The sequence below is a fragment of the Rhinoraja longicauda genome, chromosome 26 (assembly GCF_053455715.1).
Source record: "Rhinoraja longicauda isolate Sanriku21f chromosome 26, sRhiLon1.1, whole genome shotgun sequence".
Classification (NCBI taxonomy): domain Eukaryota; kingdom Metazoa; phylum Chordata; class Chondrichthyes; order Rajiformes; family Arhynchobatidae; genus Rhinoraja; species Rhinoraja longicauda.
In genome coordinates, this window is record NC_135978.1 from 10,310,993 (window position 1) to 10,334,169 (window position 23,177).

Here is a 23,177-nt window from a genome sequence, read left to right on the forward strand (position 1 = left end):
TACTGCAAAACATTTACTCTCATTCTAGTTGAAGTGTACCTCCAATTGAAGAAAATGATATGCTTGACAAGAAAACTTGTTGCTCATTCAATAGTTAGTGTCTGTAGATAGTCACATTGTGGGGAAAAAGCCTTTATAATTTAACAAGAATAAGGGTTTTGTACAACCTCAAATATAAATTATGCAGGAAAGACTATTGGCGATTGCAATTTTTTCCTTTCCCAGCTACACAAAGCATAGTGGCCAGATAGACAAATCTATCAACTTATGTATATGTTATTAATAATAAGTACTTTATTCGTTCCACAACAGAAATTTGCAGGGTTCCAGTAGCAAAAATAAATAAGCATTCATTAAAAAAATAAACTAACAGTGATTATCTTTATTTACTGGTCTGCTGCGAGCAGTGCTGGTTGTGCAGTCTGACTGCAGCAGGAAGGAAGACCCTTCAACATCTCTCCTTCACATACTTGGGGTGAAGAAGTCTGTCACTGAAGGAGCTGCTCAGTGCAGTGACAGTGTCCTGCATGGGGTGGGAGGAGTTGTCCAGCAGTGATGATAGCGTTACCATCATCCTCCTCTCTCCCATTGCCTGGACTGAGTCGAGGGGGGATCCCAGGACAGAGCTAGCCTTCTTGATCAGTTTATCCAGTCTCTTCCTGTCAGCAGTTGAGATGCTGCTGCTCCAGCAGACCACTCCATAGAAAAAGGGCTGATGCCACCAGTGTCAAAGAAGGTCCTCAGGAGTGCCCCCTGCACTCTAAATGACCTGAGTCTCCTCAGCAGGTACAGTCTGCTCTGGCCTTTCTTAATAATTCTTTGTAAATATTTAGTACAGCAAAACATCAATAAAAGATTATGGATATATGCAGTTTATTGAATATACAGTTCAAGAATATGCAAATCAATTTACAGTTTCCCTTATTTCCTGATACAGGTGTAAGGAAGTTTGCATAAATCCTGAAAATAATGCAGGAAAATACAATGACCACTTTCTAATGCAATACAAATTAAATAAATTTGTACAAACTTGGACAATAAATTGCTGGGTTAAAAAGCAGCAAATTTTATAAAATATAAAAGGTTAAAACTAAGACATTAAAGGGACTGGAAATTTCTATAATGTTCTCTAACCTTGCTTCAAGACAGTACCGCATGCAGTGCAGAAAGTACTGACATGCTCCGAACATACCAGAAGCGTCCACCATTGGTTTTAAAGTTAATTGATAGTTTAGAAGTGCAAAGGTTTCTGTATTCCATAAAATTAACGTGATTAAATAAAATCTATCTTTGGTTAGTGATATCAATGGAACCAAATACATCATTGCTTTTATTGATAAGACCAAATAAAATACCAATCCTAATGAACATGTTTCATGGGAATACTTAGCATGCTCAAATATAGCATTCCAATAATTTTGTTAATGGCTTGTTTTATGTTTGTGTTGCACATTTTCCTCAGTTGTCTTTCCCCAAAACAAGATGTACCTTATACAGATGCTTCATTCTATATATTCTAGGAATTAGGATAATCAACACAAACCGTCTGTCAATAATGTTAACATGCAGAGAATGTAAGTTAACATGTCAAGCAGGAATCTGGCTTTCCTACAGTGACGAAGCCAACATTACACCCCATTGTCTTAGTTGTCACCCCCTACAGCCATTTACTATTAAATCCAGGACTCATTTGCTCAATTTATTGTCACTAAGCTATCTACAAGGATTAAACCTAAACAATTTATTCATTTTAACTTTCCAATACTAATACAACTTTATAGTTGTGGAATTTAAGCATTTTTTAAATAGAAAATCCCTGGTTGTACAGTACCTTTCTAATCTACAAGGCTCAGTACCAGTCAGCGTAGTGCAGTTATCCACTGACTGATGATGGAGGTCACATTATCTGTTGCATTTAAATGTAAAAATTCAGTATTTATGAGTCTTTGGGGAAAATTGCTACCAAACGGTTGGCTAAAAAAAAGGAAGCTCCTTCATTTATAATAGCTTTCATACAAATTTCAATGGCATGCACAAAGATATTTTACTAATCATGAAAAATTAGTCAATGAAAAATATGCAATAAAATTAAAGTTCAGTCAACATGTTTATATGCTTAGTTTCATCACAATTTTTTTTAAAGAAAATAAAGTCAAAGCATATTTTCAATTTTCATTTTTTCCAAGAGGTTATTTTTGGCATTGTAAGCTGTACAAGAGTAACAAGTTATACACAAAAAAATGTGTTCAGGTGAAATTTAAAAAGGCAAATCAGTTTCTCACATTGCTGCTAATATTTCTAAAACAAAAATGAATGAAGACCTATAAAAGTTCCATCCACTTTGAAAAAGAAAATTTACATCAAACCACGCTGCCTCTGTGATTAACAGGCAGTCTTTTGTTTCTTCATGTGAATTAAAATTGGCTCCTTTTAGAGAATCTTGGATTTTCAATAACAGGAGTTCTTTCCCACGTTAATTTTCCACCATTCACAAAACTCAAGGAAAATCAAAAACTGCAGATGCTGGAAAATGCAGGTAACAGCAGGTCAGGTTATATCTTTGGAAAATAAAAGTAAGAATGTTTCAGTTCTGTGATCTTTCATCAAGACCACAAAAGTTTCATTTATCTGTTTCGATAAAGGTTCTTCAAGCTGTTTCCCTTCCCACAGATGTGGCCTGCGTTCACAGCATTTTCTGTTTCTAAAACCATCATTATACTTGGTTAAGAATGAACATTCTCATCATTGAATCTTTGCAAAAATGCACATTCCTGGGTAGAAATGGCAAACTATACATCCAGTACGTTTGAATTGACTGGGAGCCTGTTTTTTTTGGTTACTTCCCTCCAACAATTCAATGGAAACCACCAAATTAGTGTGCAAAGTCCACACACAAAAATCATGCAAACCTTGAATCCTTTTCAAACAAAAACTTAGGATATTGAATTTCTCTTTTTATAGCTCTAATAATACTTTTCTGAATAAAATGTAATTTGAAAAGGAATAATGGACATGCACAAAAAGGACAATTTTACCTCCACCAGGTCTAAAAGGCAAATGCAATAAACAAAATAATCATTACAGGAAAGATGGGATCTGATTTTATAATTTTGTCAGAATTTAAAAGGTAAATTGGTGTCCAATTTACTACCAATCCAATGCATCCCATATGCATCAGTCTGAAGGGACCCCACCCAAAGCATCACCTATCCATGTTCTCCAGAGACACTGCCTGACCTGTTGAATTACTCCAGCGTTATGTCCTTTTTGTTAATCAGCATCTGCAGTTCCTTGTTTCTACATTTTTCTGCATTCCATGTGCATTTGTTTACAGGTATGGTCATATGTTCTATATTTGACCTCATTATAACATTTCTAATTAAACTGAGTTATAGATGAATAACTTGTATTCTGGTACAATCATACTATTATCATTTTCAATGTCACTAATTGTTACCATTAACATTAATCTAATTACAAATATAGTTTAATGGAGTTTTAAATAGTTGCAAATTACATGGGTCGGATATTCATTAGGAAGCAATGGCTTTGTGTAATACTTCAATACAGTCCAACCAAAGTAGTGTTAAATAAAATGCAAAATGAAGAGCATCGTTGAAATAAAATGCTGGAAATTATTTTTTTAAATTAATATCTTTATATTCACTATGTCAGGTTTTTGTATGAGCAGTGAAAATAATGATTAAAGCATGTTTTTGACAGTTTGTGAATAAATAACTTTTTCCATGGACAGCTAAATATCAGATTGAAGTGCGAAAGAATTCCATTAATTCACAGCTACTTGTAAAATAAACTGCAAAGGCACTAGCATTTAGTGTTGTAACTGGGAATTATTAGTAACATTTCCCATTTAGTGTGGCTATATATGCTCAGTGACCTGAATACACCAGTCTGTGGCAGTACTCAGTTATATTTGCAATTTCAAGCAGTGTTAAATTTCCTTTATAAAACAAAATGCGCAAGTACATTAAAAACATTGTGCTCAATTCACGTCATGGCTCTGGAATGCAGGTAGATCATCAAATTCACTTGCGGACCAGGCAGTTTTGTGCATGCTAGAGTTCTTCCAAAAAGGCCACTTGTGTCTTTGCAGTTACACTCTGTAAATTAAGCTGTTGAATGAAAGGGGAAACTAAATATCGGTAAATTGTTGAGAGAATTTTTAAACTAACTTTAAAATTTATTCATGAACAAAATATCCAAGTATTGCATATCCAAGTCAGCCTGAAGAAGGGTCCTGACCCAAAATGTCACCTATCCATGTTCTCCAGAAATGTTGTCTGACCCGCTGAGTTACTCCAGCACATTGCGTCCTTTTATGGGCAACATATATGGCAAATAACAAATAGAAAGATTAAGTTAAGTGAAACGTTTGAGTGAACGAATGAAGCATATGTAACCACCATTCACATCCTCTGAAATCTATTCATATGGCACTGAAAACTAACCTGCAGACACAACATTCAATCTAGAAGGCAAATGGTATGCTGATCTTTTAGATTTGAAAACACAAATAAAGATGTTTTCTACAATTATATTGGGCCTTGATGAGACAGTACTTGGAATATTATGTACAATTTTATTCTCCTAACTGAAAAAAAATAGTTTTTATATATGAAGTACATTGCAATTCATTAACCTCTTTCCAGGGATAGCGGGCTTTCTGAATGGAGAGATTAAGAGTACTTGGCTGGTCATTTCCCAGAGTGTAGAAAAATGAGAACAGATCTCAGTGAAGCTTTCAAAGTTCTTGCAGTGTTTGCCATGTTGGATGTAAGGCAGATCTTGCACCCGTCTCAGAAGTCTAGAATCAATTCTAGAACCAGACCATTTAGAGTTAAGATGAGGAGAAGCCTCTTCATGTAAAGTGCAGTGAATTTTGAAATTATCTTCAAGTTGTTTCAAACAATGTTTAGAAATTTATTGATATGTTAGGGTATCAATTGATGTGCAGATAGCATAGGAAAATGGCATTAAGGAAGGGAAGCACAGTGAGGCAGCTGGTAGAGCTGCTGCCTCACATGCCAGAGACCCGGGTTCAATCCTGACCTCGGGTACTGTCAAACATGGAATCTGCGCGTTCTCCCTGTGACATCACGAGTTTACTCCGGGTGCTCCGGTTTCCTCCCACATTCCAAAGACCCATTGGTTGTAATTTAACTGGCTGCTGTAAATTGTTCCTTGTGTGTAGGCAGTGAATAAGAAATTGGGATACCATACAGCATATTGTATAGCTAATATAGTGTGAATGGGTTAAAACATGCTTCAAATTTACAGAGCAACCTCCTGAAAGTGTACATTAGTTGTCATCTGGAATGAGAAATAATTTGACATTCCCAAGATTGTCATATCATCCAATTTCAATTCAGTGGGAGCCAATAGTAAATTAGAAGAGACAATAAGTTTTGAATAGCAATCAATTCAAAAATACAGGTTTTTGAGAAAATAGCAGGTAGGTAGAATAGTGTTACAAGAATCCTAAAAAGGACGAACAGTAACTGGGGGACGTAGGTGGCATCCATCTATTGGCTCCATCCTATCTCACTCAGATCATATTCTACTCAAGAACACCTTTGTTATCTCCGAATCTGAACATGTCAAAATATTCCAGACCAGATGAACAGGAAGATGCAGAGAGATTAGTCTTATTTAGTTATCTATTTATGTGACCCAATGAAATGACGTGGTAGTATGTTATTTAATTGCTTAAGGCGAACACAAGTTTTATGTTGATTGAATATATGTAACTTTTATTCTATTTTAATAATCCAGGGAAATTTTTACTGTTCCACCTCATTGGTTGGCTGACCCTGGCCTAAATTACCCTTAACCTATTAATTTGAACAATATTCATCTACGTTATATCTAAATATACATCATAAAAGAAAACTCACATTACTGAGTGGTGTGTAAGCGTTATCAGAAAATTCCATAGTCGCATTGGTAGGGATGCCCATGTTTGCTTGTCGTTCCTCCAGTTTCAGAGCCTCAATTTCTGTTTTGAGCTCCTTCAACTGCTCTTGTAGGTGTTTGCTTTTTTCCATATATTCCACACTAAGACATAAACAAATAACTTGCAAATGTAATCTGACTCTTCAAAACTGCAAGAATTACAAGAAGAAAGTGAGCCAGATTGTTTTTACTGTTTTTTAATCCTACAGATGTCATCGATATAATGTGGGCTTTTTGTACCTCAGGGCCTTTGGTCTAGACTAAGGTATCCCTTCATGTTACATTCCAAACAAACTCAAACAGCATCCATGAGACGCTGAGCACAGGACCAAAGCTGGTTTTGAGTTGCTAAATTTGTTTCAACACCTTGGGTGGTGGGCAGCACAATGGCACAGTGGTAGAGTTGCTGCCTTACATCGCATACAGCACCAGAGACCCGGGTTCGATCCAGACTACGAGTGCCGTTTGTACGGAGTTTGTACGTTCTCCCCGTGACCGCATGGGTTTTCTCCAAGATCTTCGGTTTCCTCCCACACTCCAGACATGCAGGTTTGTAGGTGAATTGACTTGGTATAAATGTAAATTGTCCCTACTACACATAGGATAGAGTTAATGTGTGAGGATCGCTGTTCGGTGTGGACTCGGTGGGCCAAAGGGCCCGTTTCCACTCTGTATCTCCAAACTAAACTAAACTCGGTGTGTCAATAAACAAAACAAAAGCACAATGAAAATACTTACAGCATTAAATACATACTATGAAATCATTGGGAGGGGAACAAATTGAATTAGGATATAACTCACATTGGATTAGATACTGGTATGTTTGTTCTATTATTTAAGCACTAAATATTAGATAAGCAACATACATTTTAAAAAAAAGACACAATAAGCTGGAGTAACTCAGGCAGCATCTCTGAAAAGAAGGAATGGAACTGGGCCCACGCCACAAGATCCTGTAGCAGGCCAATCTGAGCAGTTTGCGTTGCAGAAAGTTCAGTGATTTGGAAACTCTGAACTGTTGTTTCACACATGCTAGTAGCAATGAGAGGGTGGTTGGAAGATGGTGACAGGTGGAAGAACTCGGACAAGGTATTTAGCAATTATGTGGATTAGAAATGCAATAGGGAACTAGAAGACATAGGAAAAAAATTGGTTCAGTAGGCCATTCGGCCCTTCGAGCCAGCACCGCCATTCAATATGTTCGTGGCTGATCATTTAAAATCAGTACCCCGTTCCTGCTTTTTCCCCCATATCCTTTTATCCCTAAGAGCTAAATCAAACTCTCTCTTGAAACAATTGGATAGTAAAAGTGAAATTATGAAATAATATAAATCTTTCATCAGATTTTAACATTCTATATGAAATTGCCACCTGAACATCATCTACAACTGACTAGATTATATCAGTTGATGCTTTGCAATGTTATGCATTCTTGGGAGGATAGTATTAGAGATGGAAGTGTAAGCGTACCGTTCTCGTTCTATCTCCATGGATAGTCGCTTCATATCAGTATCCTTGAAGTCAAATTTAAAAGATCCAGATTCTAAATTAAGATCTCCAACATCAGCAGGAGGATGAGCCGAATATGAAGCAATAACCTATGGAAAAAGATTTAAAAATTCAGACCACTTCATTGCTTCAGGATTGTTCCGAATACTGCAAAACAAATTCAGTCAAAAAAATACTTCTGGCGTTGCCATTTTACCATCGTACACTGTACATAGATTTGCACTAGATAAAAGTTCATAAAAGTTTATTCAGAAATTCAGTAAAAATAACCATAGGCAAGAGACATTAAAATGTTACCTCTTTTTGATTAATTAAAAGAGCAAGGGCCAAAGAAAGAAAAACGGGACCAGATTGGATCAGCATCTTGACATGAACTAGTTGGGAAAAGCCTGCATCCATGCTTTACGGCTATTAACTCTATGACTTCAACATTTTTGCAAGTACTCATATTGGGTACATGGAATTAAACATACATGCACATAACAAATCTACTTTCAAAGTCATGATTTTGCACTTACCGGATAACTGGGTTTTGTAATCTCCAGCAGCCTGTGCTTGGCTCTTCTCTCTGCCTCTCTAGCTTCATTTAGATCTTGCTTTAGTTGTTCTGCTTCCTTCGACCTGAAATAAGAATTTTTAAACCAAAATTGTATTATTATACAATTCTATCAGTAATGCAGCACACTGCTGCGGTATTCCTTCGAGGAACGGTAAAGCAAATGTTCCCGGCTTTGATTGCACAAACGGATGGAGAGGAGGGGGCAAAAAAAATCGACATGTAATCCTGAGCCACTCTCACGAACAAGAAAAACAAGGGGGAAATGGGATGTAAGCTTTTTAGATCATTGTAAACAGATTATTTATACTAAGCTGTCTAAGCTACCTGGCAGATCTACCTCAAATGACAGACATCACATATTTGCTCAATCAATCAGGAGGATTATTTGCCCAATGCCAGTAAAAAGATTGGCCCACATAGAAAATTTACAAATGGAAAGCAATTATTTAATTGAGGTAATATTACCTACGAGTGGAAGAGGCACAGTGCACTTGCAATTTAGTGGTTTTGCAATTGCCATAGCTTTCCTTTCTAGATATTCAAGACCAATAAAGATGTTCTGAAGTATTTGATACTTTTCTAGCCACTAATTAGCACATTCACTTTCTCTCGTTTTCAAATTTTGATCCCTCTTGAAACAACCTAATCAACAAAACGGGTTGAGTAAAGAATGTTGGCAAAAGAGTAAACAAGTAAAAGACTGACCGTTATAAGATATGTCACATAATTTTTTACATTTAATACTAAATGATTTAACCAGAGGTTTGGTATTCTCAATCTGATGATACTGACTTCAATAAAATTCATTTATCATACAGACTTCCAAACTGCAGGCTAACCAACCTCCTCTCCGATTCCTCCACAAGCTTGACAGCTATCAACTCTGCTTCTCGCATCTTCTGTTCCATGAGACGCTTCTCCTCTTTAGTCTTTAGGGTTGTGACTTCCAACCTTTGTCGTTCCTGTTCTGCCTCTGCTGCTTTCTGAGCAAGTAACTTGGCCTCCTCCTCTGCAATTTGTGCCTTCTCAGCAAGTAAATCGGCAGTCTCCTCTGATCGTATCTAGTAAGTAGCATTAATTTATGGAATAAATATCAGTATGCAACAAAATTTAAACCATATCCATGGTCTATTATTTTTTTAAAGATCATAGCACATGCATTGTTAAAACTGATCACTACTAACCAGAAGATTTTTGAATGGAATAGTTCAGTGCTACTATTCATTGTCTTTGGTCAGGCCACCATCTCATAAAATCGTATTTAGTACTGATAAATAGGTAGATATAATTTTATATATTGCCTTTTTTTTAAAGCTACATAACAACTATAGAATCTTTATTGTTTGAGGACCATTCTTTCCTGGAATAAGTCCTGGAAAATATTGTTGCAATCTCTCTTGAACAATCCCTCCTTTTTAGAGATTTTAGTCTCATCTTCAGTATAATATTAAATCAGGAGATCAGGTCAGAAACACGATTATTTTTCATTAATTCTATTAATATTTTGTAAATAGCTTAAATTATTTGGGCTCAGCTACTAGATTGAAAAAGGTTGTACCAATACAATATTGCTGCATGAGACTGTGCCATACTTAGAGAACCTTTGTCTTCCATGTTTGTATATTTTTGGCATTCTGTACTCGTGTTCCACACTGAAGAGATGTTGAACTTACCAGTGCCTCATTTGCTAGTCTAGACTCGTCTTGTAACTGGTAAAGTCGTCTCTCCAAATCCTCTTTTGCTCGTTCAGCCTCCTCCCTCAACTTTTTTTCTCTGGCTAATCTTTGGCGTTCCATCTGAAATAACAGTAATCCACCTTTAAGCAAAAAATTCTGCTGTCACATTGTGCACCAATAGTAAATTAAGTATTATGTACATAATCTTACATAGAATGGACTAACCTTTTTTCTAGCCTTTTCTTCTCTAGCTTGAGCTTTCATCTGCTGGACTTCAATTGAATCTACTTTCCTTCTTCTCATGAACAGGTCATGATTTCCAATACACAACTGCAGAATCTGAAAACAGGCAGAGGAAGTGTCCTTGCATAATTCTGGTAGAAGTAAATCATTTCTTCAAGTAACATGGACTTGCCATAGATGACCATTTTCAACAAAAGCAACTTCCTTTCTTTTATAGGAAGTGCTGTGGAAAGTGAGGAATATTAATAAACTACAGAAAAAAAAGATTAGCTGCTTGAACCCATCTTGAAATAGGCCACAGTTCCAAAATATATACTTAGTTACAAAATTCTTATTCAATGCAAATTCAAGTGTTAACACATTACACATTAATTTTAATGCCAGTTTAAGATTTTAAAAATGAACCAAGGTTTATAACTTTATTATTGTGATACATTAAAAAAATGTATTTCTTTAAATTACATCACATCTTTTTAAAATGCAATTTTTCAATCCCCATTAACATTGAAATGTTATGAATTTATTTATAACAAGCCTTTTAAAATTATTCCCAAAACCTTTTACTCTGGTACAAGAAAGATTTACTCTGTTAATAAATACATTCACAACTTTAGTTTGGAAAAAATTAAATGCTGGATCCTGGGAGAGCAAAATCCATGGAAAATACTTAAAAATAACTTAATAAGGACTCGGCCAAAACCATTCAAGAAAACAAGACAGACAAAATGCTGGAGTAACTCATGGGGACAGGCAGGTTCTCTGGATAGAAGGAATGGGTGACATTTCGGGTCGAGACCCTTCTTCAGAAAGCAAGACTGCAATTAGTCCTGCTGTAAAACTATTACAAATTCAGTGACTGTTAAACTGAGTTTCAAGATTTTGAAGGAAGACGAAGTAGAATTCCTCAAACATACGTTGGACAAAGCCTCAAAAGTACATTAAGTGCGCACTAAAGTGTCAAACCAATTCAGTGTGCCAACTACTATTTTGCAATGGTTAGAAGCAGACTGAATTGCCATATCAGTGCTTGGCTTATCCATTATACTGTCAGGTCAAAAATCCTTGATTGAAATTGGAAACATGAATAAGGTCATAAGGAATAGGAGTAGAATTAGGCCATTTGGCCCATCAAGTCCACCGCCATTCAATCATGGCTCATCTATCTCCCCCTCCTAACCCCATTCTCCTGCCTTCTCCCCATAACCTCTGAATCTATCTATCTATGCCTTAAAAATATCCACTGACTTGGCCTCTACAGACTTCTGTGGCAAAGAATTCCACAGATTCAACACCCTCTGAGTAAATAAATTTATCTTCATCTCCTTCCTAAAAGAACGTTCTTCAATTCTAAGGCTATGACTAGTGGAATTCTAGTGGAAACATCCTCTCCACGTCCACTCTATCCAAGCCTTTCATTATTCTGTATGTTTTAATGAGGTCCCCCCTCATTCTTCTAAACTCCAGCTAGTACAGGCCCAGTGCTGACAAACGCTCATCATAGGTTAACCTACTAAACGAATAAAAACTAATTGTAGACAGCAGAAGAGGTGAGGACAATTGAGAGAAACATCTGCAATGGGTTTGAAATAGAAAGGCACAGCCACATCTGTGAAGTAAATAAAAAGGGTTATTATAATCATGAGTATCAAATGTAATACACTAAATTGGATGAAATGTAAATAATTCCTACTTCCGATATTGATGTTGGTCTACAAGGGTGATCCTATGCTTCCAGTTGTTCATTACTTTATCTGCCCCATTTCTACTTTGTCCAATGCCAGCTTGAGGTACAGCTTTCTAACTTCCATTTGGCTACTCAAAATTTTAATACTCATTTTGACAACATTGGCTAGCCACCTTTTTCACCTCTTCAAGATATCTTTGTGTTTCAACTTGTTCCTTTCTCCCATCTCTAATTATTGGTTTAAAAAAATATATCTTCAACATCTTTGTCCATACACATCAGATGTTCTGTCCATTCTCTCGACATTTTACCTCTCTGCAATTGTAAACACTTGTTTATCTTCTCACTTGTGTAATTTAATGAAGGATCTATGACCTCAAACAATAGAAGCTGTAACCTGACCTTTAGAATGCTTTCAACATTAGAAAATATGTCCAGAGGAGATTCATTTTGCCCCTCAAGCCTGTCCTATAATTCAATATGATCACGCTGATCTTTCTCATCTATTCTTCCAAGCCCTCAATTTCCTAATTGTTCAAAGATTTTATCTACTTCCTTTTTAAATCCCCCCCCCCCCCCCCATTGATCTTGGCTCCACAACCCACGGGGGTAGAGAATTCCCTAGATTAATCACATTGTGTGCTTTTGGTGCAGCTTTCCAGCATCTGCACTCTTATGCTTCAACCTTTATAAACATGAACAGAGCATAAATAAAATCTGAAGTAAGCATAAACAACTGTAGAGAAGTTTGATATTATAGGGCAAGGTAAAGCTGTTAGTTTAAATTAACACAGCAAGACAAACTCACCAATTTATTCACCCGGAGTTGTGACGAGTAAAATTTGAAAACCTCGGCCTTTTTGTCCAAGGGTTTGATAGTAAACTGTAAAAGGGTAAGCTTTAAGTTTACATTTGCCCAGTCCATAGATTATGAAGCTTCCAACTTAGTTTAGAAACCTTTGCTTTGAATTAATTGCATCTTTGAAGACATCAAGAAGCAAAAATATTTTAATTTCTTGACACATATTACTTTTCTTGCGTGCCAGTATATTAGCTGCACCTCTAATATGTTAAGCATTATTTACATAAAAGTGATATTGTGAGCAATTTCATTGCTTGTTTGGAATCAGATACTTTCAAATTGTATCTGATTCCAAACAAGCAATGAAATTGCCAGAGATTCCAAATTAAGTTACCCACACATTTTGAGCACAATTTTTAAGAAATTTGCAGACCACGGCATATTTCATTTAATTTTTCAATGGCGAAAACAGGAAAACAAAAAAATCACAGAAGAATTAAGATTAAAAAACAAGTAGATAAGATAACATTATTATTTTGCATTTATTTCCATTTGTCATGGTGACAAATTTAGTTTTCTACTTTAAACAATCTCCCACTTTATGACCTATATTCCAAAGAGAGCACCCTAAACACAGTGTACATTAATAGCCAAAATCATTAAAAACCAACAGTTTGAAAAAATATCATTACGACCATAAAGTAGACACAATTCTTGATCCAGAGAAAAAAACTTGCATTCCAATTCAACTGACCAAAATATAGAGGCTTTCTGAAATAGTTAAAATCAAGTGATTAAGGAAACAGTTGTGCTTAATTGTATTCCTACAGGCATAATGTGTGTATAGCGTGTATAATAAAAAGGATTCCAACGTACAGAATTTTAACAAATATAAAAAGACAACACTCTAAAATTCTCTCTACCTCTTTTTCACTGTAGGAAATATTTCTGATTCCACTCCATGCGAATGACTTCTTAGATGACAGCTTGTTGTCAGGGATGTAGATGTGAAGACCAAGTGCATCAACTCCAAGTAGCAAGTCGGTGTCCCTTTTATTTTGCTTTTATAAATTGTAATTAAAGTTACATTGAAAATACAAAACAATTTATAGTCAAACCTTTTAAGAGGAATACATATAAATGGAAAATTAAATTCAAACACAGTCTACTCAAAGGTTCTGCCAAAATGTGCTTAACCAGAAACGTTAATTTTCCAATAGACCAAAATGATCTTTTCTGCCATTTACTGTTTTTATTTTACACCTCCAAGACCCATATCTTTTTGTAGTAATGTCTACTGTATGGTGTGGGCATCTTTGTGATTTTTTATTATTTATCAATATGTAGCTTTCAAAGAAAGTTAAACATTCTTGTTTTCTAGCTTTTCTAATGGAAGTAGCAATTCACAATTATGCTATCAACACATCAGAAACGTACTGACCCTTCCCTGTCAAGTTGAAGGGTCTTGCATTAAGGAAGGGTCATTTTGGCTTCTATTCTGCTATTCCTATACCTCTTTCTAAAATCTAGGATTCCATGTGTTACATTAACAATTTTCTCAATCAGTTCTGTTCAATTGTTCTTGTATTCTTCAGAAGGTGCACACTGGTTAACATAACCACTTACCATTTTTCCAATCAAAATGCAGCACCTCACTTTTCTCAGTATTCAATCATATCTGCCACCAATCTGCCCATTCCAAATGCCTGAATATATGTCTTTACCACTTTCCGTGCAGTTCTAAATATGTCACCAACAAATTTAGGTCAGGTCAGTAATAGTACATATACTGCAAAAAGCAAAAGTCCTCTGGGGAACTCCAATACACTTTCCCTATTCCTTCGCGTTTCCTGTTACTTAGGCACTTTTATCGGTGATTACAACCCTTTTTATTCCATGATCTTCAATCTTTTTGACAAGCCCATTATTGAAACTTTGTCAAAGACAATTTGGAAAAACATGCATCCCATTTCAATGTATTTCCTGCTTTGTGTTCTGTAAATTATCACATTGGTTGATAAATTAAAGTTCCTGTTCAAATTAAAGTCAAATTTTTGATCCAGCGTTCATTGTGATTATTCCAAACTTGTTGGGGTCAAAATTTCTGTAGCAAAACAGAAAATATGGAAACCAACCCTTCCAGTACTTTGCACATTATAATGACAGTTCAAAAGGAGCATTCAGCACACTTTCATCCCCCTTAAGATAGTTAATACTCATTAATGGTCCTATATGCCACCTTGTGCTGTAATGCCACTTACTACATAATGGCTGCACTGAAAGCATTCCATTGAAACAGAGATAAACAACAATTTCAAAGCTAGACCATCTTCTTAGTAAAGAGTGCACTTTAAGATGAAGCAAAAATCCTTTTTAAATTTTAGTGTTTTTTGCCCGAGTTCATGTACCTATTATGATTACAGTATTGCAAAATACTTACTGTGATTGGGAAATAATTTACTCCATACATTTCTAGGTCCTGCGCAATCTTCAAATATTCCATTTCAGCTTCATCTCTGTCAAGTGATTAGGGAATAAATGAAACGGGAAATTAGTGCATGTGGGTTTCAGTATTATAGCAACATCATTTTCACTATTACAAAAGGATCATAGTATTTAAGAATTTTATATGTTTCTATAAGATCCCCTCTCATCCTTCTAAATGCCAGTGAATACAAGCCGATTTCATAAAATCCGATTTGATGTAGTAAAGCTTACCTGGCGATTCCCCTGTGCTCAGCATACCAGGCTGTTATCTTTTCTTCCCACATATCCGCTGTCATTTGATATTGTTTAAGAACCTAAAACATGCAGTATAAAATGTAAACGGTAATTAGTGAATAGTATTAAAATTGTTCCCAAAACAATTCTTGGGTTTAATGTTGCATTCATTAAAGTAGCAGACTCAGGCATGTGAACGAGGTCAAAAAAAAAGAGAAGATCTGAGCGCTTGCGCGAGGCGTACAACGGGGGTCAAAAATGTACACTCAAAATTACCAGTTAAGCCTCAAGCATTTCAAAGTAAAAATAGACATTACAGAATAATGTGAATATGTCACTGTACACTAATAACATTTTGAAGTAAATTCACACATTAATTGATAATCAGCCCAAAATGGTGGTAATTGATTTAGTTATATAATTGATTTAGTTATATAATCTTGCACTTAAATTTAATATTTACTCATTACAGTTCCACCACTGATTTTCTGGCACTCTTGGTTCCAGAGCTTTGCTGGTTTATCCAGCAGGTCAAGGAAGACGGCTATGGGGATAGATTTGCTGGCTCCAGCTGGGCTGGAGTTCCAGAGCCCCGGCCGCAGGTTGCAAATTCAATCCACCGATCAGCCCTAGAAGTCCCGATGAGTTTGAGATTGACTGCCTTGCCCAGCCGAGGTGCCACATTTCCAGGGAGACTTCCAAGGTGCGTGGGGGGGATTTCTCGCGGAACCTAGTGTTCATTACAAGTCTATACATTGGTTTTTTTCTCTCTTTTTTTCAATCCGATGTCTCCATTTATTTGGCAAAGTGAAAAACGCGGAAACCATGCAAAAAGCACGGAAAAAGGATTTTAAAAACGGGGAAATCCGTGGAAACGCGGAAAATTCACATGCCTGCAGACTAAAGAATTGTCGCATGTTCAAGGTTAGCATTCTGTGCAAAATGGTAAAATGACAAATTGTAGCTCAGTGGACAAATATATTGATTTGTAAGCCCAGGCTAAGCCAATGGATCAGAGCAAGATTAGGTTTTCAACTTGGTAGGCAGTGGGGCCTGTTCCATGCCGTTATCTCTACATTAAACTGAACTCCTTTCATTCAGCAATTAACATCCAGTAAGGTCTTGCCTTCAGTCAATTTCCTAGGGACCACATTTCAAAATGTAAAAAAAATAAAGGTTTATACTCAAAGCCCTTCAAGTACATCAACTCATTACAAAAGTTGCAAATGTAGAACTAGGGAAGAAAACTTTTCTAAATGGTAATCGTTGGGACCAGAATTGCATTTCCCAACCGATTCAGCAATAACAAGGCTAGATAAATATTTATAGGAAAAGGTATTACAGGGCAACAGGGAAGAATAAGGCGAGCAGGATTAATTGGCCAGTTCTACCCAACAGAGACACGAGGTGCCATTTGGCCTCATTCCACACAATAATCAATCCTTTTATTTCTACGTACAATGAGAACATTGTCAGTCAATTTATCAGGAAAGGATTAGTAATTTTGATTATTTAATTGTGTACACATTTATCTTGTATTAAAACTCATCTTTGTTTACATAATCTCCACAGTAATGATAGATTAGTAACAACCACATTTAATGAAAAAATTATGTTGCATGTAACAGAAGTAAGAAGCTTCGCTGAATGTTGCCACACTTACTCTTTTCGGTAGTAGTTCATCCTGAGCCAGGAAACCAGGTTTATGAAAATTTGGATCATAGTCACCATACTATAAAGAAAACATGGATACAATATAAAATTGTTTAAAGTCACAAGCAAAGAAGTGAATTGTTTAATGCTGGTATAGATAACCCTCACTACAAAGGACCATGGGAGGTGAGGAATTGGGACAGATTGTCCTCTATAACTGAGTAAGGGATTCGCTGCAACTGCCTTATGGTCACTTTGTTTTCAAATGCAAAGTTCTTTTCAACAGCTAAAAATATATTTTTGTTACTGCAAGCTAAAAATACTAAAGGCTGTTTGTTACATTGTTTAATAGAGTATCACTGCACAAGTGTTGATCAAACCAATGACTTGCCAATTTCCATGGCCTCCCGCAGTGTAGCTAGCAGCCTGTGTTCTTAGGGACAGCGGTGTCTGATTACTGTGGGAATGCTCTGCCCGCTATAACCAAAATCCATAATAACGAGAGTAGACTGATCACTATTTTCTGTGGATTTGAATTATTACCATGCATAGTATGATTTAACAGGATAGCACACCAAGTTTAGTTTCACTGTATCTCGGTGCAAATAATAAAGCAATACAAATCATTCTCAATTAAAAGTAGATAGATAAGAATGCACAAGTACACATATCTTATCAATTAATAACATGTTTTGGCATATCAGCATATTTAAATTTACAGTGTTCATCTACAAAATAAAGCCAAGAAATATTTTTATTGGAAACAAAATAAAATATTTTTATTGTGATTTTAAAAGACTTGGCCAATCAAGAATAGACTATTCTAAATGCCTCATTCCATTGCCCAAGTGTAGCTGAGAGAAGCCAATTCTGCCAATACCCGTGGGTGGTGACCTTGTGCAAATTTGTAGACAAAGGAGCATCGGCATGGTTGGGACAGACACAGCTAAAGCTCCCACACTAATAGGTAGCCAACAAACTTAGAGCCAACACCAAGCTCAGAAGCATCCTTGGACAAACCCATTTCTATCACCTTGCAGCCAAGAAAGTTACCTGGCATCAGTCCATGGCCCAAAATTGTGCTCCCTGGGGATAAGGGGAACATTCGCAGCGAGCTGAGCCAGGATGCGTTGGCCACTAGCCAACAGCTCTGTACACCAGCAATGAGAACATTTCCATCTTGCCTGGTCTCACTATCAAGCCCACAGTTCCTCAAGCCACTGAGTCCAGTAGTCAGAAATGCTCTGTATGGCCCCTCAGTTCTTTTACACTAAACAAAACTCATGGATACAGCACAAATTAAATAAGATTAAAGATGAAGGTAGGAATTCCAGTGTGCGGGGAGATGTATTTGCAGCTCTTTTCCCCAAATTCTCAGCAATTCATGTCTATTTAACAACCATTAAGTTAACAAGGCTCAGTTAACAAGCAATCCTTACATTAATGTATTTAATGTTGCTCAATGCATTCAGCTGCAAATTAAGTCAAGTGTGTACTATGGCAATTATTCAATCTGGGACCTGATCCTGAGTACCTACATTTGTCTTTCCCTTGATGAAAAAATAAAGCAGTGCGACGGCTGATGTGATATATCTGACTTTTAAATTGATTATGGGCACCAAACCTTTGCTTGAACAGCATAAGATGCCAGCAGAACGGAAGCCTCAGGGGAACAGTAAATCTCCTCATCCAAAATCTGTTTCTTCACCTATAGGGGAAAAATATATATATTTAATTCAAAGTTAAGTATCCATTCCGCAAGCATATGACAATTTAATTCTTGCTTTCAATTATATGATACTGTCAGGCAAATACATTGGGTCAAAGTTCCAAAACTCACTAATTATATGAATAATCCAATACGAGCCAACATACCAATTTGTGCCCTATATGAACCAACATAGGGCAGCACGGTGGCGCAGGGGTAGAGTTGCTGCCTGACAGCGCTAGAGACCCGGGTTCGATCCTGACTACAGGTGCTTATTTGTACGGAGTTTGTACGTTCCCCCCATGACCTGCATGGGTTTTCTCCAAAGAGCTCCAGTTTCCACCCAAGATTCAAGATTCAAGATAGCTTTATTTGTCATCCAATATTGGACGAAATTCAGTCACCCACAGTCCAACAATAAAAGCATTAAATAAGCATTAAAATTACACAACCCCAAAAAAACCCCAAAACACAGTCCAACAATAAAAGCATTGAATAGGCATTCAAATTACACAACCCCAAAAACCCCCAAAACACAGCCCAACAATAAAAGCATTAAATATGCATTCAAATTACACAACCCCAAAACCCCCAAAAACACAGTCCAACAATAAAAGCATTAAATAGGCATTCAAATTACCCAACCCCAAAAACACACAAAAAAAGAAACATCCATCAAAGAAACATCCATCACAGTGAGTCTCCTCCAGTCCTCTCTCTCCTCACTGTGATGGAAGGCCACAATGTCTTTCCCTTCTCCTGCTGTCCTCGCCCGCAGTCAGGTTGTTGTGGTTGCAGGCCGCGCCGGACGGTCCACAGCGGGCCAAGCCCAAGGCGCGTCGCGTCGCAGCCGCTCCCGCAGCCTCCGAAGACGGCCGGCTCCGCTGATGATAAGTCCGATCCGGGGCGGGCGAACACGCTGCTGCTGCCGCTGTTGTTGCACGTCGGGGCGGTCGTGGCTCCCGACATTGAAGCCCCCGCCCAGCAGAGAAATATCCCGCGGCCATCTTAGGCCGCGCCGGACGGTGAAATGTCCGCGCCCCACGCCCCGCGATCCGGGGCGGGTGAACCCACTGCCGCTGCCGGAGCTCCCGATGTCGGCATTAACGCGGCCCGAGCCTAAGGCGAGTCGCAGCCGCTCCCGCAGCCTCCGAAGACGGCCGGCTCCGGTGATGGTAAGTCCGATCCGCGGGCTCTGCGAACCAGAGCCCTGGAGGCCGCCAGCTCCAGGAGTTGGGCCGATGGTAGGCCGCAGCAGGAACGGAGACACGGCCCAGAAAACAAAGGTCGGGTCTCCGTTCGGAAGGGACATCTATTTACAATGTTACAGTTCCCCCCCTCCCCCCCCCACATACACACACAGTACACAAACACAAAAACACCACATCACAACTACAATTAAGACAAAAAAAACAACAAAAACACAAAGACAAATGGACCGCAGGTGAGCCGCAGCTGCTAGGGCAGCGCCGCCAAAAGATGTACAGATTTGTAGGCTAATTGGCTAAGTATAATTGTAAATTGCCCCTAGGGTGTGTAGAATAGTGTTAGCGTACAGGGACGTACGTGGGCCGAAGGGCCTGTTTCCGTGCTGTATCTCTAAACTACACTAAAACATACAATTAATTCAGTATCATTGCTCCATGTGCCGAAGTTGATTTTAAACATTCTCAATGTTGTATTTAATTCATGCATATAAATATTCAGCACTGAATTAACATTATTTTTAAATATTTAAAATTAGGTTTAGTCCAGTCAAAGTTTATTTATTTGTAAGATTTTTTGTTTTACCATTTCCTCACTAAAATTTAAATACTTTCTTCTCTCTCACCCCAAATATTTAGTCAACAGATGAATGCACACTCTAGCAACACTTAACTATACTCCTGAAGCTAGCTCCTCTGCCAGCTGTGACTCTCATTTTCCTTACTGCCTCACGACGAGGCATCGCAAACTCTGCTTGGCCCATTACTGTTCAGAAAATAAACACATCTTTCTGTTGTCCACAAACCAAACTCTTCTGTAACATACTACTGGGTATAATAGACAATAGGTGCAGGAAGAGGCCATTCGGCCCTTCGAGCCAGCACCGCCATTCAATGTGATCATGGCTGATCATTCTCAATCAGTACCCCGTTCCTGCCTTCTCTCCATACCCCCTGACTCCGTGCTTATTCACGCAAAAGCATCATTTTCTAGCAGCTTCAGATTGATTCCTAAACAAATAAACAATTTCTTATGATAACATCATAAAAGTAATCTATAGGAGAAATGTGGACATGTACCTGCAGGAAAAAAAGGTGCTGGGTGATTTCTTGGACAAGTTCTTCTTCCACTTTCTCAGGATAAAATTTAGCCAGGAAGTGAAATGTAATTGGATCCTCCTTGGGTACCTCTTGATCCAGCACCTGTATAGAGTAATACAACAAAAAACAAATTCCCTGATTCATGTAAAGAAAAAAATCCTACCATTGATGGAAATCTCAAACTTTAACAAGTATATAAAATTGAAGTTGAAATTGTTTTTCTCAAAAGCAACAGTATTGCATAATTACTTGTATGTTAAAGATTTGAGACAAAAATTCACCACATTCATGGATACCAAACTTCTATACATCAGCAGACCTCCCAACATTTGATTTTACAAATTCATAATTTTGATGTCCAAAATTCAGAATTTTACATCAAAATTCATAATATGGCATGAAATGCAACTTTTCAGCAAAAATAAAGTATGCACGCCAATTGGGCTACATTCATGTGTGAAAAAGGACTATTATTTCCAACAGTCTGTAGTTCCTGGACTATATGTACAATGTCCGGCCTATCATAAATATATTCTGCTATTTATAGAAAGGTTATTGAACAGAGATACTTTTTGCAACACAAAGAAAATTTGTTTTATTTTGTTTTTTCTATTTTGCTTTTTACACATCCTAATTTTCTTCGTATTGAATAAAACAATGGTCATAAAATGTATGACTAAGTTATGAATAACTAAGTTATTCAGGAACAGGCAGCATCTATTGAGTGATAAAGATGCAGTCAAGTTTGAGTAGTTCAATGATTGCTCCAAACATTTCCATGCTGCTAATGATCTATTTTATAGATCTTCTAAATATCTTTGAAGCCATGTTTTACAAACAAAACAAACTTTGTAAATAAAGTCTAAACATTTTTATCATTTGAAATGGCACTGCTGTCATAACTAATAATATATGCGATATATGCTGATATATGTTGATATATGCGACTCGACTAAGCACACGGAAGTACTTGAAGTAAATTCGCACATTAATTGATAATCAGCCCAAAAAGGTGGCAATTGGCTTTTCTGCTGTGTTTCATATTTTAACCTCGTCTTAATTAATTAATATAGTTATATAATCTTGCACTTAAATTTAATATTTACTCATTACAGTTCCACCACTGATTTTCTGGCACTCTTGGTTCCAGAGCTTTGCTAGTTTATACAGCTGGCCAAGGAAATCGGCTATGGGGATAGATGTGCTGGCTCCAGCTGGGCTGGAGTTCCAGAGCCCCGGCCGCAGGTTGGAAATTCAACTCACCGATTGGCCATGGAAGCCCCGATAAGGTCAAGATTGTCTGCCTTGCCCAGTCTAGGTGCCATATTTTCGGGGAGACTTCCAGACCGGGGGGATTTCTCATAGAACCCCTTAGTGACCGAATTGACAAACTGCAATTACCGACTGTTTTGCGGGAAAATGTGAGGCGAAATTGGAATGGCGGAAATGAAATAAGAAAGCGGAAACTTCCCGCCAAATTTGGAAGGACTGGGAGGGTTGTATCAGCTTTCAGAATTAGCAGAAGGCAATTTAGCATACCCTTAGAGGAGGTGTGAAATATACATTCATTCTAGGTCCCTCATACACATATCCAAATAGATATCTTTGAAGAAGGGTTCCGACCCAAAACACCACCTATCATTATTCTCCAAAGATGCTGCCTGACCCAATGAGCTACTCCAGCAGTTTGCGTCTTTTTGCGTAACCCAGCATCGGCAGTTCCCTGTTTTTAGGCATCTTTGAAAACTTCTCTCGTAAGACATTTTCAGCTACATCAAACTGGCCATTTAAATCAATTGCATCAAAGAGATGACAAGAGCCAGCATAACTAGAACACCGCCTTCATCGAGCATTATTATTAGTTATGACAGCAGTGCCATTTCAAATGATAAAAATGTTTAGACTTTATTTACAAAGTTTGTTTTGTTTGTAAAACATGGCTTCAAAGATATTTTGAAGATCTATAAAATAGATCATTAGCAGCATGGAAATGTTTGGAGCAATCATTGGACTACTCAAACTTGACCACATCTTTATCACTCAATAGATGCTGCCTGTTCCTGAATAATCCATCACACATTTCTGTTTTCATTGTATTTCCACAATTATTTATTAGTAACTTCAATTATATTAGGGCGGCACGGTAGCGCAGCGGTAGAGTTGCTGCTTTACAGCGAATGCAGCGCCGGAGACTCAGGTTCGATCCTGACTACGGGTGCTGCACTGTAAGGAGTTTGTACGTTCTCCCCGTGACCTGCGTGGGTTTTCTCCGAGATCTTCGGTTTCCTCCCACACTCCAAAGACGTACAGGTATGTAGGTTAATTGGCTGGGTAAATGTAAAA

The 23,177-nt window shown here is 37.5% G+C and overlaps 1 protein-coding gene across 5 annotated transcripts in view; it reads right to left on the bottom strand.

Moving 5' to 3' along the window:
• Window positions 1–317: 317 nt before the first annotated feature.
• Window positions 318–23,177, bottom strand: part of LOC144606412 (merlin-like) — a 32,542-nt gene continuing 9,682 nt past the window's right edge. For 2 of the 5 annotated variants that reach the window (XM_078422466.1, XM_078422465.1), the window contains 14 exons: window positions 20,814–20,936; window positions 18,445–18,528; window positions 16,831–16,899; window positions 15,165–15,247; window positions 14,887–14,962; window positions 13,370–13,507; window positions 12,453–12,527; window positions 9,943–10,056; window positions 9,715–9,837; window positions 8,885–9,102; window positions 8,001–8,103; window positions 7,444–7,571; window positions 5,916–6,075; window positions 318–4,334 (listed from right to left, as the gene is read on the bottom strand). In XM_078422466.1, coding sequence (XP_078278592.1) covers window positions 4,272–4,334; window positions 5,916–6,075; window positions 7,444–7,571; window positions 8,001–8,103; window positions 8,885–9,102; window positions 9,715–9,837; window positions 9,943–10,056; window positions 12,453–12,527; window positions 13,370–13,507; window positions 14,887–14,962; window positions 15,165–15,247; window positions 16,831–16,899; window positions 18,445–18,528; window positions 20,814–20,936 — 1,557 coding nt within the window. In that variant the 3' untranslated portion in view covers window positions 318–4,271. The remainder of the gene's footprint in view (window positions 4,335–5,915; window positions 6,076–7,443; window positions 7,572–8,000; window positions 8,104–8,884; window positions 9,103–9,714; window positions 9,838–9,942; window positions 10,057–12,452; window positions 12,528–13,369; window positions 13,508–14,886; window positions 14,963–15,164; window positions 15,248–16,830; window positions 16,900–18,444; window positions 18,529–20,813; window positions 20,937–23,177) is intronic. The other 3 variants (XM_078422464.1, XM_078422467.1, XM_078422468.1) reach the window with 3 other exon arrangements.